Consider the following 13865-nt stretch of genomic DNA (forward strand, 5'->3'; position numbering starts at 1 on the left):
CGACCGTTGTAAATGGCAACGACCGTTTACGGAAGGGAAGTTTGTTCCGACCCTCATTCTCAAAGCGGTCTGTCTCGCCGCCGTTATATAACTTTACTCGAAGCTTTAAAGGCCCATTTTCACCCTTGATGCAACGCGCGCCTCGACCTAATTTCCTGTAACACGAAATTCCCAGATAATTTAAAACCTTCTAAAATCGTCTTTCTCAAGAGCCATCCTGGACATATAGTCAACTGTTTTACGGTAAAGGCATACTGCTAGGATCAAAACTGAGCTCAAAACTTACCATCTCTACTTTTCAGTCAAAAACATTACGCTATCGACATTGTTGATCCCAGCAGTATGCGGGACGCGTCTCATTAGAACTTCGTAATGGACCCCGCCGGGGTCCATTACGAAGAGTCTTTGTGGCTCAGTGGTAAAGCATCGGAGTGCAAATCCGAAGGTCTGAGGTTCGATTCCTCATGGAGATTCAGAATTTTTCTTTGTCCCACGTTCGTGTCAAGACGAAAAAACATCTTTCTTAATTCTTCACCGAGCTCAAAACTTACCATCTCTACTTTTCTGTCAAAAAGATTCAAAACATTTTTTTCAAGAGTGATCTACTATGCAAAGTATGTAAACCTAACGATCAATTGAGGCTCTTACCAGTAGTAAACAGATCAATCAATCATAACAGATCAATGTCGCGGTATGTTGCTCTTCTAGTGATTATTCACTGTAAGGATAAGGGAAAAGCTTTTTCGACAAAATTTTAGAGTATCCGAGCACTGTCAAACAAGAATTTCGATTGTGGCTAATGACTATGGGCGATCACAATAACCTTCAAGCGGGTAAAGAAACACCGGCTTCAGACACAAAGTCATGGGGGCTAAATACTTTCTGTTTCTACATCTTCGGTTTTTTCGCCTTCTTCAACGTAGAAATGTTCCTCATAGGAGCGCAGGATATCCTGAGCGGCAGGAACGTTCCGACCGCTATTTTGATCACTTGTTTTGAGGGTCCTTTAGTGATGGCCAAACTAGTCATTCCTTTATTTCAGCAGAAGATTCCCTACGTGGTGAAGATGTTCTTTGTCGCATCCTTTATGATTCTTGGATTGTCTTTAGTTGTTTTCGCAAAAGACTTTAGAGTAAAGATTTTAGGAGTCGGGCTAAACGCCATGGCTGCTGGGGCTAATGAAGCCACCTTCCTTGCGCTGGCTTCGTTTTATCCAAAGCTATGCATCAGCGCTTTCGTCGCTGGCACTGGAACGGGTTGTCTGGTTGCTGCTCTTTACTACACAGGTAACTATATTTGATTGTTCAAAGCTTTCCTTAATTCAACGTGGGCCTCTGTTTCTTTTAATACAGAGTGTGTTTAATTTAATTTTATCCCTGATAGAAAATAGCAAAAGGGGAAATAATGAGTGAATCATCATGAAACAAAAAGTCTCCAGAGAGACAAATAGCGAATGTTGAAGTTTGCTTTAAGGGAGCAAACCGTGAGCGCTTGGAAGAGAAAGTCACGAGGGTGCAAGGTCCCGGTAACTTTACAACAGGAACATTTAATAACTGGGAATCTACTAGGTAGAGTCTAGTCTGAGTCACGAAGGGATTTGAAGTTTCATGACGCCGTTGGTGCGCTGCGTCATTACAATATGGAGAAATAGCTTGATCATTTGCATCTCAGACGGAATGCTGATTTTCCCCCTTTGTGTGCGTTTCTACGAGGAAACAGTCAAGCATTTCTGTCGCTGGTCATTATATCGATTTAAAAATAAATCAGGCAAAATTTAGACGGAGAATATCAGCCGCATGTGTTTTCAATATGAAAACGTCTTTTCAAAGTTACCCCGTCGTACAAATTGTATAGAAGGGACCCTTGGAGAAAATGAGAAAATGTTCGCAAGTAATTTGCCTATAAATCCTATCGTCATCATCTTAATGCAATTCTGAACTACCAGCTAAGAGCAACAATGCTCAATATGTACAGTTGAAAGAGAAAAATTATCATTTTTTTTTTCTTTTCATCAGCTCTCATGACATGGACTTGCTTATCTCCTAAGACCACCATGATGATAACAGTTCCCCTTCCTTTGGCAGTTTTGGTGTCTTACGCATTGCTAAACAAAGACTTTCTCCCAAACAGCTCACAAAGCAGCCCCAAGGAGCTCAAACACGTTAAGTACTCCATTGTGGGATCCACTTCTGACACCATGGATCAGGATGCGCCATCTCGCCAAAAACTAACATGTGGCGAAATGCTCAACATTGCATGGAAAATGAGTTCAGTCAATATTTCTCTATTGTTGAGCTTTTCTTCTGAGTATATCTCTGCTGTATCCGTACTTACGACGATTTCTTTCCCCGATTCACAATTTCTCCCTCGCGATCACTTCCTTATTTATCCGTTGTCGTACTTTATCGGTAGATTTGTCGGTCGAAGCTACTTGCTTTTATTTTCTTGGCTGCCTTCTAATATTACGAAATTTCTTCAGTGCAATAGAATCTGGATTTTCACAGTGCTGCAGATGGCACAACTGACTTTCTTGGTATTGAACTCGTTGTACCATTTCGTTCCATACATCTGGATAATAATCTGTGTTTGTTCAACTCTTGGTCTAATCGGCGGAATGATATGCGTGAACGCACCCCATGCAGTTGCGCAGCACGTTAAATCCGAGGAGAAAGAGTTTGCTTTAGGACTGGTGTCAGTTGGTTCATCCATGGGTGTATTAGTGGGTGCCCTGATTGGGCTGGCTGTGGAATCGAGTCTTAGAAAGCATTGTGTCGAGCATTACCCAGACACCAAAGAGTTCTGCTTCACAAGATATCAAAACACCACTGGCTGGGAAACTAATATTCACTGTTAAAGCCTGTTATATATTCTGACGCTTTGGTGCTTAAAGTCAAAAACCGACCAAGCAAACAAAAAACCTAACTGACCAATAGACAAAGGTCCAATCAAAACCTTCGTTTGCATTAATTTTTATAGAGAATATCATCACGAAATTTATGTACTTTTCCGTGAACGTATTTTGTTCGCCAGACTAAAAATACTTTGTCCGCAAAACTTCCTGAGACCACTCAGTAATGTTTTAGGTCGAGCGCATGATGATCAGATGAGGATCGTTCTCTCTCAGCAGCAAGCCTGCTTTAGCAAGTGACCTCTTTTGAAGTTCTACGCTGCTGGAACAGTGACCAAAATTTTGGGTCTATTTGCTTTAGATTGTGGGTTCCGAGAAAAAAAAAATTTTTATAATAGAGTGAAGTTTCTGATACTTACGAGAATCATCTTCAAATGTTTCAAAGACTCGTGTCTAAGTTGCGTGCAGTATGTATGTCTTCGTAAGACGCCGCAAAAAGGGTTGCTTAAGGCCAGACTCGTAAAATAGAAAAAAAAAATTAAATTCAAGTGGCCTATACCACACAGGTCTATAGTCCTTTTCACGCGCGCTGGTTGGTTAGTTTGGAAGTGATTTGCATTTTATTTACCTTTGGGCAGCCGAAGAGACAAAGAGGCGCTTCAAGAGTTACTTCCAGACCATTTCTCGGGGCATCGACAGATGAAAACAATTTTTTTGGTTTCTGTGAGGTATATAATAAAACGGTTATTTGCTTCAGTGTCTTTGAAAGTGGTGGATAGTTATCAGTAATCACCTCTACTTCAGTGAATAATTCTTTCCTCTTCAGTTTTTACGTGAGTCGGCTGGATTCCACCGGAAATTATTTCTAGCTCACCCCTATTAAATCATCAAAGACTTGGTCACCCAAGCATGTGCTCCCCTGCTAATTTCTAGGTCTGGCCGACAACCCACTCATTTTCCACGCTCTCCTGCACTCAAATGAAACTGAGCGCTGTTTGTTCTTGTTCAAAATAAACATAGCTACTGTCTCTTGAAATGGACACACATATTTCGCATTGAACGAAGAGTAGTCACGTGTTTTTAACTAAGGAGGCAGGAAGACAGGGGCGGTCGATTGCAAAAGTGAATTTCTATTCGGAGTTAGAATTTTGCAGATGGCTGGATGTGTTCACCGTCTCATAAAGTACCCCACCTAAATCTCAGCATACTGTGCGAGAGCAGCGTTGAATTCCAAATGGAAACTTTTGGGTGCCCTCAGTCATACTACGCAAATTTCTGTGATTTCACGATGTTGCTTTTGCATTTGACGGCTGAGTAATGTACAAAGTATTAGAATGCGCGCGCTTAGCTATTGTACTTCCCTTTAGATCGTCTGTCTTACCCTGACGTCATCGTTGCTGTTACCGTCGTGGTTTTAAGGTCCTTAGTAACTACGAACGAAATGCTTAGGAGCTTCTCTGGAAAAGCGTAAAGCCCATTGCACAAAATTTCGTCTATGTGAAGCTTCCTTCCTTTAAATCTCCATTCCGACCCTTATATTGGTGCGTAAAAAATACGTTTGCTCGACCACAGGTACAACAGAAGAAAATTATTGACTAAAAATTCAATAAATTTGTCTACTGTGTAAAACCACGAAGTAGTCCAAGTACTACTCTGAAACTCCTTCGCAATTATAAATGAACCACACTTCATTATAAAGGACTAAAAGCCTTAAAACTTAGGCAAGGAGTCAGTATGTGGCATTCTTTCGATTCTTTTGTGTAATATGTTCATTATTTTTTTCACCTTCGAGGGCCGTCTTTCTTGTGAATGGTTAGCAACTACTTAGAAGCTACAACGACGTTTTGAGAAGCAGAGTGATGACATTTCGAGTGGAAAACCAAGAAATCACCTATCACAGGAGCCCAATGGGCTTCTGCCTATCATAATTGGGATCATGCAATTCTACAAAAAAATGGGGTGGACAACGTGCATTTGCATACCTTGATTAACAGGCTTACTGAAAAATAGCTGAAAAATAGCTGAAAAATGGCTGAACTTTTAAAAACTTTCACTCCAATAACCCAATTGAAATTTGTGACCTTACCGCGAAGTAAACAATTACAAGGAATATTCTACCATTGCCGAAAGGCGTGCGTGGTTCTTATTTCTCTTTTCCACGTTTCTTGCATAATTTTTAATTTATATATATCGCCTACGCTAACTCAGGAAATGTAGATTTGCCTGTTAAGTTCCTTCAGTCTTTGTTCTTTTTTCTCTTTGTCAATTTTTTTTTGGCATTTTTCTTTGACAACATTGCCTAGAAGGTCTTAAGAGGTGTGTGTTTATCAAATGAAACAAGTTAACATATAAAGAAGTATGAAACAAAAGAAATTGGTACAAAAGAATATTTCTTCATCTCTGCTAGTTTCCGATTTGGTGGACCGTTGTAAAGTTGAAAGTAATGCAATGGATCTTTCGTTGTTCTATCTAACAGACTTAAGTTTGTTTACCTAATTAGCTCTTAAAAACCTTTCAAATAATTATTCAGCTATTGTCAGACGCTTTTAAGATAAGTCACATAGCATTGCCGCCTTCGGATTCTTTAAATTCATCTGAAAGCTGGAGAAAAAGGAACACAGCGTGTTGCGCTAATTATTTGATATGCAGTGATAACCAGTTTTCTAAGGTGAGCTTAAGCCAAAAATTAATCCATCTTATGTCAGAGCTCTAAAATGCAATCAACTGCAGTGGTTCTGCTGAATTGGTAGCTTTGCTTAAATTCCGAGAGAGTTTTCAAATCAAATTGGAGTCAAAGAATAGCTACTGAGGAGTACGAACATGGTAACATTCGGGGTTGCCACGAATCAACAGAAAACTGCAGGAATCAGTATTCTAACCGGAAGTCAATTTACACCTGACTTAAAACATTTTCTGTTTTGATAATATTTAATTTGTTTTAAGGAAGGAGGTTTCTTGCTGTTTCGGATAATGAGTGATCTTATCTATGTTATTACATGTAACTTAAAATAGTTTTTGATTCAATATAATGGCGAGGTGCAACTTTTCAAGATTAATTAAGGAATATTAAGATATTTATCAACATCGCACGCTGTGGTTAGACAATATCTGGCACTGATCAGTGTAAACAAAGGTTGATCGCTGACGGATAAACCTTAAATGTTTTCGTCGTTGATTTGAGGAGTGATTGGTGGGCAGAACTTCTCTTTCATAGGTAAATATAGGTTTTTAGACCCGTAGAAGAACGGTTCTTGGATGATTAACACTTAAGGGCTACCGACAATCTCCTGAGACGTTTTATTGCAACTGCTAATGTACTTTGAATGCAGGTAGGTAAGAATAATCCTATCTGAAAATGTTATATTCAACTTAAGCAACTGAGAGTAAGTTTTTAGCGAGAAACTTTGGTTCTTTTCGACTTAAACACTGCTCAAAGGAAAACAAAAGGAAGATTTTGTGTTGTGCTTCGGATTATAATATCGTATTAATATGGTAAACTCCGGACGAATTTTAGCATGACTTTTCCATTTTGATTCTGTCGAGTTTGTCTCACATTGTCCATAGTAATTAGTTGCACTAAATGCCCATCGGTTATATTGTGGCTCATGTAGACGTTATGTAGTTTTTTCTCTTGTAAGCAATAGATTGAGCTAACGATATATAACCGACGAAGATTGCTTTTAACGCTCATGAGTCTCTTTCATAACATTCAACTTTACTTGAAAGGGCTGTTAGTGATGGTAGTCAGTCCTCATGGCTCAAACCACTAATGGTTGCTAGAGTCAACGACCACCATCTCTTATGGTCGAAGTGTTTTTCACTTAAATGATAAGAGGTCTTTTCCGATGAGATGAAGCATTCGCTCGCTTTAATACTGCCCGGAATAATGAAAATATAAGCCATCAAGTCTTCTCAATGTCATGCCTGAATATCAAAACGTAGTTCCATTACACTCTTCAAGCAGCATGTAAAGATGAATTATAATAATTTATTTAAGTGGCTATTCCTTAAAACGAGAGCCTCTCAACAATCCCATTACAATGGGTTATGGAAACCAAGTTTACATTGTGCATCGTCATCCATTTATTTAGACTCTGTGCGATACCAAACAAAATTTAATTCAAGGTCTAAGTTCATTCTTGCCGCTGCCTGCTATCACGAGTTTGTTGTACACAAAGTTTAATTTTTCATGGATTTGGTTGTCATTTACCGGCTCAAAACTTTATTAATTTTTCACGAGTATCTAGAATTCACTGAAAAGAGCTAAAATAACTGTTACATTTTCGTACATTGACACCTCGCCTCTCCCCAAGAGTATGGCAACCTGTCGGTGTACAGTTTACAGGAAATGAGTTTAATTTTTAGATATGCACCTTTGAATATGTTCAAATCCTGAGGAGAGCTTCGCTTAGGCGAGTAAACAACTCCAATAACTGTGGGACAAAAAGGTATTAGTTAAAGTTTTATTATCAACGTTTAATCGGGAAACTTGTAAAAGTATTCCGGCGTTTTCAGGATGGATTTGTACTCTATACTGTAAGCCACGCAAGGCCGAATAAAAGGCGTCTCCGGAAACTAACCCACTTAGCTTTTATCTTGGTCAAAATATCTCCAGTGTGATCCGATAAACAATGAAATATTTGCTGTTCGCACTCGTACGTTTGATTATAAACCCTTCCTACGCCTTTCACCCTGCTGCGACTAATAATTGATGCGGAATAAGACCTCCCCAAATGTAGACTTTGAACGTAACTTTTAAATGCATCGGGCAACGATATAAATTCAGAACTAAACAGTCTCTCGTACCGAGCAGGCTTTCATATTTTTGTTTTTTGACTGACAAAAGTTGGAACCGTTTTAATCCAGTTTTCAATGGCTTGACAAGAGCGAATATTCGACCACTGAGGTAAGCAATTGAACGCAGTTATATTCATGTTAGGCCTCAACAACAATATTCTAGAAGCGTGCCCAAGAGTAATCATTTAAAAGATTTTTGCTTCATCCTTTAAGCTTGTTTGGTCGAGAGCCTAAAAAGGCATGCGCTTATTTGACTTTGCATGAATAATTAGCCAGTAAATTAAAACGTGATAGATCTTCGCAGACGTGATTGAGTCAATGCCTCTGAACACAATAGGAACAAAAGCATAATTTAATTTCAAAGAACGGCGAGTTAATTCAGAAATAAATATTTTCTCTGTGAAAATCTCTAAAAGAGGTGACGTTCTATTTGCGGTATGTCGCACAACGATGTCGGACCTTTCACAAATCAATTGTTCTTCACTAGGCTTTCATCACGAAGCAAGAATCAAAATGTCGGAGCTCTCTTGCTATGAACTCAGAGTCGTTGAAAACATCATTAAATGATGTTAGTTTTCAAGCAACCTCAACATTTATGCTGTTCGAATTACATCAGTTCTCGGCCGGGGTTTATGGTTCAATTGCCAACACTGTTTCAACACTCACACTTAAGATGTTTGGTTATTCGAAGAGAAAGGAAAGTTATGCTCCTTAACCATTAATCGAAGTTTCTTACGGTTAAGAGCTTTAACAAGATTATTTTGAATGAGATAGAATTAAATAGTCAAAGATGTCTAAAATGGTGACATTTCGTCCGGAGCGAAAGTACTTCTCAGTTTTTACTATGGTCTAATGATAACCTGATTTACCAGGAACTAATTAGTAAAATAACTATTTGAAATGATATGCGTGGCTTGCGAAAGGCTGCCAATATTTGCACTCCTACTGTTGTTGTGAGAAGTGTACACGGGACTCAAGGTCACAAAATCTGGGAAAAATATTGACTAGATCGTACGGGTTAGGCCCTCCGTGGTTGCGGGATTATTCCGAGCATTTGGCATTGATACAAGTCAATGATTACGCATTACAACAAGTGATCACGAATGAAAATCAAGAATATAGAGGAGTACATCGGTGAGAAGACTTGAATAGGGGATTTCTTTTCATCAAAAGACGCGACTGCCAGACCCTATTTTCATACAATATTTTATAGAATCGGGAGTCTCTAACTCCTATTATGCAATACATAATAAAAGTTAACTGTTAGCATAGTTAACGACATCGTAGAAAAATTCAGCCTAGACTTTTAAAGGATCGTCACGTATAATACTCATTAATCTTCGTTATGCCCCTGACATGCTGTTTTGGTCCCCGCAGCGTGAGAAGACAACTTTTTTTGTAACGCTTAATTCTTTAAGGATACCTGATGACCTTCAGTATACTGAAATATGTCATGCAGTTACGAAACACTTTATATCTGAAGGTCATTAAAACTTTCTGAGAATAATCACTGCAAAAAATCTCCGACATTCATAAATTAAGCGGCTGGCGTAAATGATTGCTCGAAAAGCATTATTAGAACATGTGCGGTATTGACCCAATACGATTACATAAGGTAACCTTGTTCTTAAATTTACATTTCAGATACGATTGGAAAAAGGACGTACAAGTACCTCGCACAAAGGTAAGTGTTGCCAACCAGTTTTCTTAACAAATTGATTCCTTCTATAGTTTGCTTCAGGTTGTCTGTCTCTTTTGCCTTAAGGCTGGTATTGATGACCCAACAATACCAGCGAAAGCGAGTTCTCTGAATACATGAAAATTGTTGTAGTGTTGCACTTTTGGAATTATAAACAACGCCAACACTTCGGCCTATCATGCATGTTGCGGAAATTTTTTTATTGGTTGGGCCGTGCTACGGGAACTCGAATTACCAAACGGAACGCAAAACATTTGGAGATAACGGTCAAAATTCGAGGTAGCTGATTCAATGCGTAAAAAAAGCGCTCCGTAAGAAATTTTCGTAAGTTCGAGTTAGGGGGATGAATCAGCTCGGCGATTTCGAGTGGGCTATGTCCTACTGTATGATGGCAAGCTGCCTAATTTACTTCGTATTCGTGTGAAATCGTTTGAAAGAAGAGTTTTTTACAAACGATTCGAGATAATAGGAAGCGGCTTTAGATTGACTTGTCAACATGCAAAAGGGGTAACAAAAACTGCATTTCTTTTCCGATTAGTTTAATCATCGCAAAGAGAAGAAGAAAAGCTCTCGTAAGGATTCGCTCCTTGGTGCTAAACGTTATTTTATCATTGAAATTTGTTGTTTGCATGGTATTGAATTTTTTTCCAATAGAATGGATTTACCTTGGGTTAAAAAAACACTTAACGATTGAATCAAAGGACAATTGCAAGAGGTCATTCAACAGTGTTTGTTTGCAGCCTCGATGTGAGATAATTTATAGTCACACAGAGTTTGACTGTCTATAATTTGGGTGTTTACTTTGAACCTTCGAGGACCGCCTTGTTTGTGGGTTTTGAACGAGCAATGACTGCGCCTCTAAAATCTGCAACTAATCCAGAGAAAGGTCTCGACTATTCTTAATATCAGCAAGTTCGAATCTGACAAAAACGCCAACTAATTATTTTTAGTCGAATTGATGTAATATTAAATTTTGATTCAAGAGGAAAAGGTACTAGAAATTTGATGTCTAATTATTTTGAGTCCTCCGTGTCATGACCTCTCCCTTTAACTGCGACACTAACTCTGTAATTAACCACCAAAACGCCGTCAAACTGGCGATTCCAAGTAACGCTAGAGGTGTTTTTTGGTTTCTATTCAATATAAACAACTCCTTCGATTCTATATGAGGTGTTCTGAAGCGAAGAGACGTTATTGTTTTAACATTCCATTATGTAAAACAAGAGGGCAGCCTTTGAATAAAACGGAAAGCAATTAATATCTAAGTATGAAGCGTAAATGCCGCCAGCTTGAATGAGCCAAAAAACATAAAACAAAAATAAATTTAAAAAAAAGACCGAAAGCGTGTACGAGTTATTAAACTTAGCGTGAGAAACATATTTGGACGTTGGCCGAGGTTCTTTCGAAGTCTAAGTCCTTAAAAAATCAAAAGCATGGACGCATATTTTCTGATAACACCGGCTTTTAGACCACTGAAAAATTTGAACGGTGGTTATTGAATGTTTTCCTTTAAGAATGTGGATTTTTTTTCTCTCTCTCAATAAATTATTTTCTACCAGGTGGAAGATACGAAGGGAAACTGATTTGACGCAATCTGTAAATAAGGTTTCAAGTAGTTCCCTGTGAAAACAATTTAAAACAAAGCTCACTTCTTCTCCTAATTAGGTTGTTAAAACAATAATTCAAGGTACTTTTTCGGTAAATTTCCTTTCATGACTGGCCAAACAAGAAGTTCACGTAAAAAATTTACTAATTTTATTGTCTTAACAAATGATCGTTGATAAGCAAAAATTAATTGAATTTTTTCGATAAGCACATTATAATTTTAAATTCTGCTGTGCTATGTTTACGAAAAGTTCAACTGAGCATTCTTAAGAGAGATTTTCCGATTAAATTTCATGTACACGGACTGGAAGCTTCCTTGTTTCCATTAACTTTTGTGATTTTCGCGCGTAATTTGATACGTGGGAAGAATAGGGCGTGGGAAATTTGCCCACGCCAAATTAATTCAATACCTCACGAAACAAAGAGATTGCTACATAAATACTCTGAGTTCAATCCTTGTGCAGAATTTATCAGTATTACGACTGTATGTGCCATACTTCAGGAAGTTTTTCTGCTCTTAAAATCAGCTGTTAGGTTCAGTTTAAAATTAGCTAGGTATATTTATAAATTTTTGGATTTGAGACAAGTACCCTTAGCTCATGCTATCTGGGTGAAAAAAAAAAGATAATGATAAAATAAAATAAACAGTGGAAAAATCGCGAAAGTTTTGCTAAATTTTCTGTAATTTTTCCACGTATTGGGAAAATTGATACTTGAAAAATTCAGCTCTCGACTATTCGCCGAAAGTAGCATCAATAGGCTATTTTTTTGCAATTAAGCTTAATAAATTAGTTTGATGTGGTGCTTTTAAGTTGAATAGAAATTTCCGGACCTAAATATAACCATTTAATTGATTTGCTGCACGACATGTTCTAATAAAAGTGGGCAGAGAATTTTATTTTCAAAGGACCGCTGAGAAAAGTTTTTCAAGTTTTTGGTACTTTTTGAAGAGTACAAAATCTAGAATATTTTCAGTCGTAAGAAAAAATTTTCAGATTGCGTGATTTCTTAGAAAACCGAAGCAAAATTTTAATTATCTCTTTGATGAAGGAGGTCATGTACCGACACGTTTATATTTTCTGAGCCCTAGAAAATTGGAAATACGATAAACCATAGAAAACAAAGGGAACATAATTGAGATATTATTGAGGACCTTCCACCTCAATGTTATCTTAAGGCAGAGATTTATCCTAAAGTTGAAGTCTAATGCATCTTGCAGACATTCAAATCTTGTTATCACATTAATAAAAGTATTTTTAATAAAATATTTATGCACAGCGCTCTGGATGAGAGAATGAAAACTAAAGCTAAATAGGACCCTAAAACCCAGACTCAGGACTGTGGATTTTTACCATCCACCCCCACCCCAAGAATAGAGATAAGACTAGTAATAACCACAGGTTAGGAAGTGCGTGCGAGGGCTATGCATGATTTGTTTCACTGAGGTTAACGATTTCATTGTAAAACAGTGGCGTTGTGTTCTTTTTCCATTTTGGGCATTTATATTCGCAGCGCAATAAAGGGTTGCATAGTGTGGGTGATTGTTTTCCCATAAACGAGACAAAGGGACCTAAGAGTGGTTTTACTGACCTTGTGAAACAGTAACACCAGTTTGATTATACACCAGTTCTATTTTGTGTTGGGTTTGACAAAATGGTTGTTTTTTCACGTTGTAAATAAAAACACTGTTGATTATAAAATGGACATATTGATTGAGTCAAGGAAGATTTCGATACCCGACAACAACAGACACGAACAGGAAACGTTCCGATCACAAGTTCACACGCTCGATTTTGATTGGACGGCGCGCCAGCTATGCATGAGCTGCACGTAATTCTTCGACGAAATAGACGTCGTCCACGTGATAAAATTGTGTTGTGCGCATTCCAATTTATGGACCGCCACTTCTGCATGAACTGCACGTGATTCTTGACATTCTTAGCTTCAAGAAGGCGAAATTTACATATTATTTGAGCCCTTCATTAAAGATCATTGACTATGGAACGTGAAACAGCTATGCTTTGGTGAGAATTGTCTTCTGCTTGGTGTTGGTTTCTAGCGGTCAGAGCGCCTGTGCTCAAATTACTGCTGCTTCGTGTTTGTCTCGCGTGGTCAAAGCGCCTATGCTCAAATTACGTCCTTTCATTTCATTGGTTCTTAGTGTCCCTAGGGACAAATATTTGGAAGGACGACTTTTTTTGCTAAATTCGAGTCACTGCAAGGCTATATAACTGCCGCGCATGCGTTTGTAACTAATGTTGAGATTAGGATTGCGGGCTCCGCTGGTCGCCCGCAAAAAGGCGTTCGTTTTGTAAAAGGAACAAATGACAGAACGCAAGAAAACTTCGTTTGCACTGAACTGGACGCGAGTATTTCCGCTTAAATCACAGGGGGATGTAATTTCATCACGTCGGCTCGATAAATACGTGATCGTTCGTGAGCTCTCAATCTTTATCCAATCTTGGGTTAAGAAATTCTACAAAGTCTTGACACAAGCTTGATTATGAAATCCCTTCGTTCTTTTCCTCTGTAGAAGAAAGCGAAACAACGCAGGATGTTGATTTTGTTTGGGTGGGGGGGGGGGGGGAATGGGTTGGAGGAGTTGATGTTGATCTGTGGGATGATTAAATTTGGGGGGGGGGGTGGGGGTGGTGAGGGATGAGATAAGAGTTCGATGGACACCCCAGAGTCCAGTCTAGCTTTTAGCTGTGCTTTCCTAGAATTCTCCGGCCGCAAGAGACAGTATTCGAGAGAAGTCTCAGAGTTTGATTATATGTATTTTACAAGGTCTTAACACGATTACGATCAAGGGCGATCTAAGATATCGATGATTCAGACTGACAACTTATTGGAAGAAGTACTTCCTGTCATTTTACATATTTCCGTGGTGAAAGATTACATAATTGCGTAATGTAT

At 38.4% G+C, this 13865-nt stretch overlaps 2 protein-coding genes and 1 non-coding gene across 6 annotated transcripts in view; all 3 read left to right on the forward strand.

Annotated features, from left to right (window-relative positions):
• The first annotated feature begins 401 nt into the window (after positions 1 to 401).
• Positions 402 to 473, forward strand: Trnac-gca (transfer RNA cysteine (anticodon GCA)). The gene has a single exon. It is a non-coding gene; the product is annotated as a tRNA-Cys (tRNA).
• A 259-nt stretch (positions 474 to 732) lies between these two features.
• LOC113665227 (uncharacterized) lies at positions 733 to 3604 on the forward strand. The gene is made up of 2 exons (XM_027180896.2): positions 733 to 1286; positions 2016 to 3604. Exons 1-2 carry the CDS (start codon positions 800 to 802, stop codon positions 2852 to 2854), a joined length of 1326 nt encoding a protein of 441 aa, XP_027036697.2. The 5' UTR covers positions 733 to 799; the 3' UTR covers positions 2855 to 3604.
• A 2411-nt stretch (positions 3605 to 6015) lies between these two features.
• Positions 6016 to 13865, forward strand: part of LOC113665224 (cartilage oligomeric matrix protein) — a 43503-nt gene continuing 35653 nt past the window's right edge. For all 4 annotated transcript variants that reach the window (XM_089203444.1, XM_089203445.1, XM_027180891.2 and 1 more), the window contains exons 1-2: positions 6016 to 6177; positions 9290 to 9329. The gene's annotated coding sequence lies outside the window, so the exon portion shown is untranslated. The remainder of the gene's footprint in view (positions 6178 to 9289; positions 9330 to 13865) is intronic.

The sequence above is a fragment of the Pocillopora damicornis genome, chromosome 4 (genome assembly GCF_964200805.1).
Source record: "Pocillopora damicornis chromosome 4, jaPocDami1.2, whole genome shotgun sequence".
NCBI lineage: Eukaryota > Metazoa > Cnidaria > Anthozoa > Scleractinia > Pocilloporidae > Pocillopora > Pocillopora damicornis.

What these genes read in the sequence shown, in the direction of transcription:
- LOC113665227 (XM_027180896.2), top strand. Translation starts at nt 800, where the DNA reads ATGACTATGGGCGATCACAATAACCTTCAAGCGGGTAAAGAAACACCG. An exon ending in TGCTGCTCTTTACTACACAG is followed by an intron (nt 1,287 to 2,015) that starts GTAACTATATTT and finishes TCTTTTCATCAG; the next exon opens with CTCTCATGACATGGACTTGC.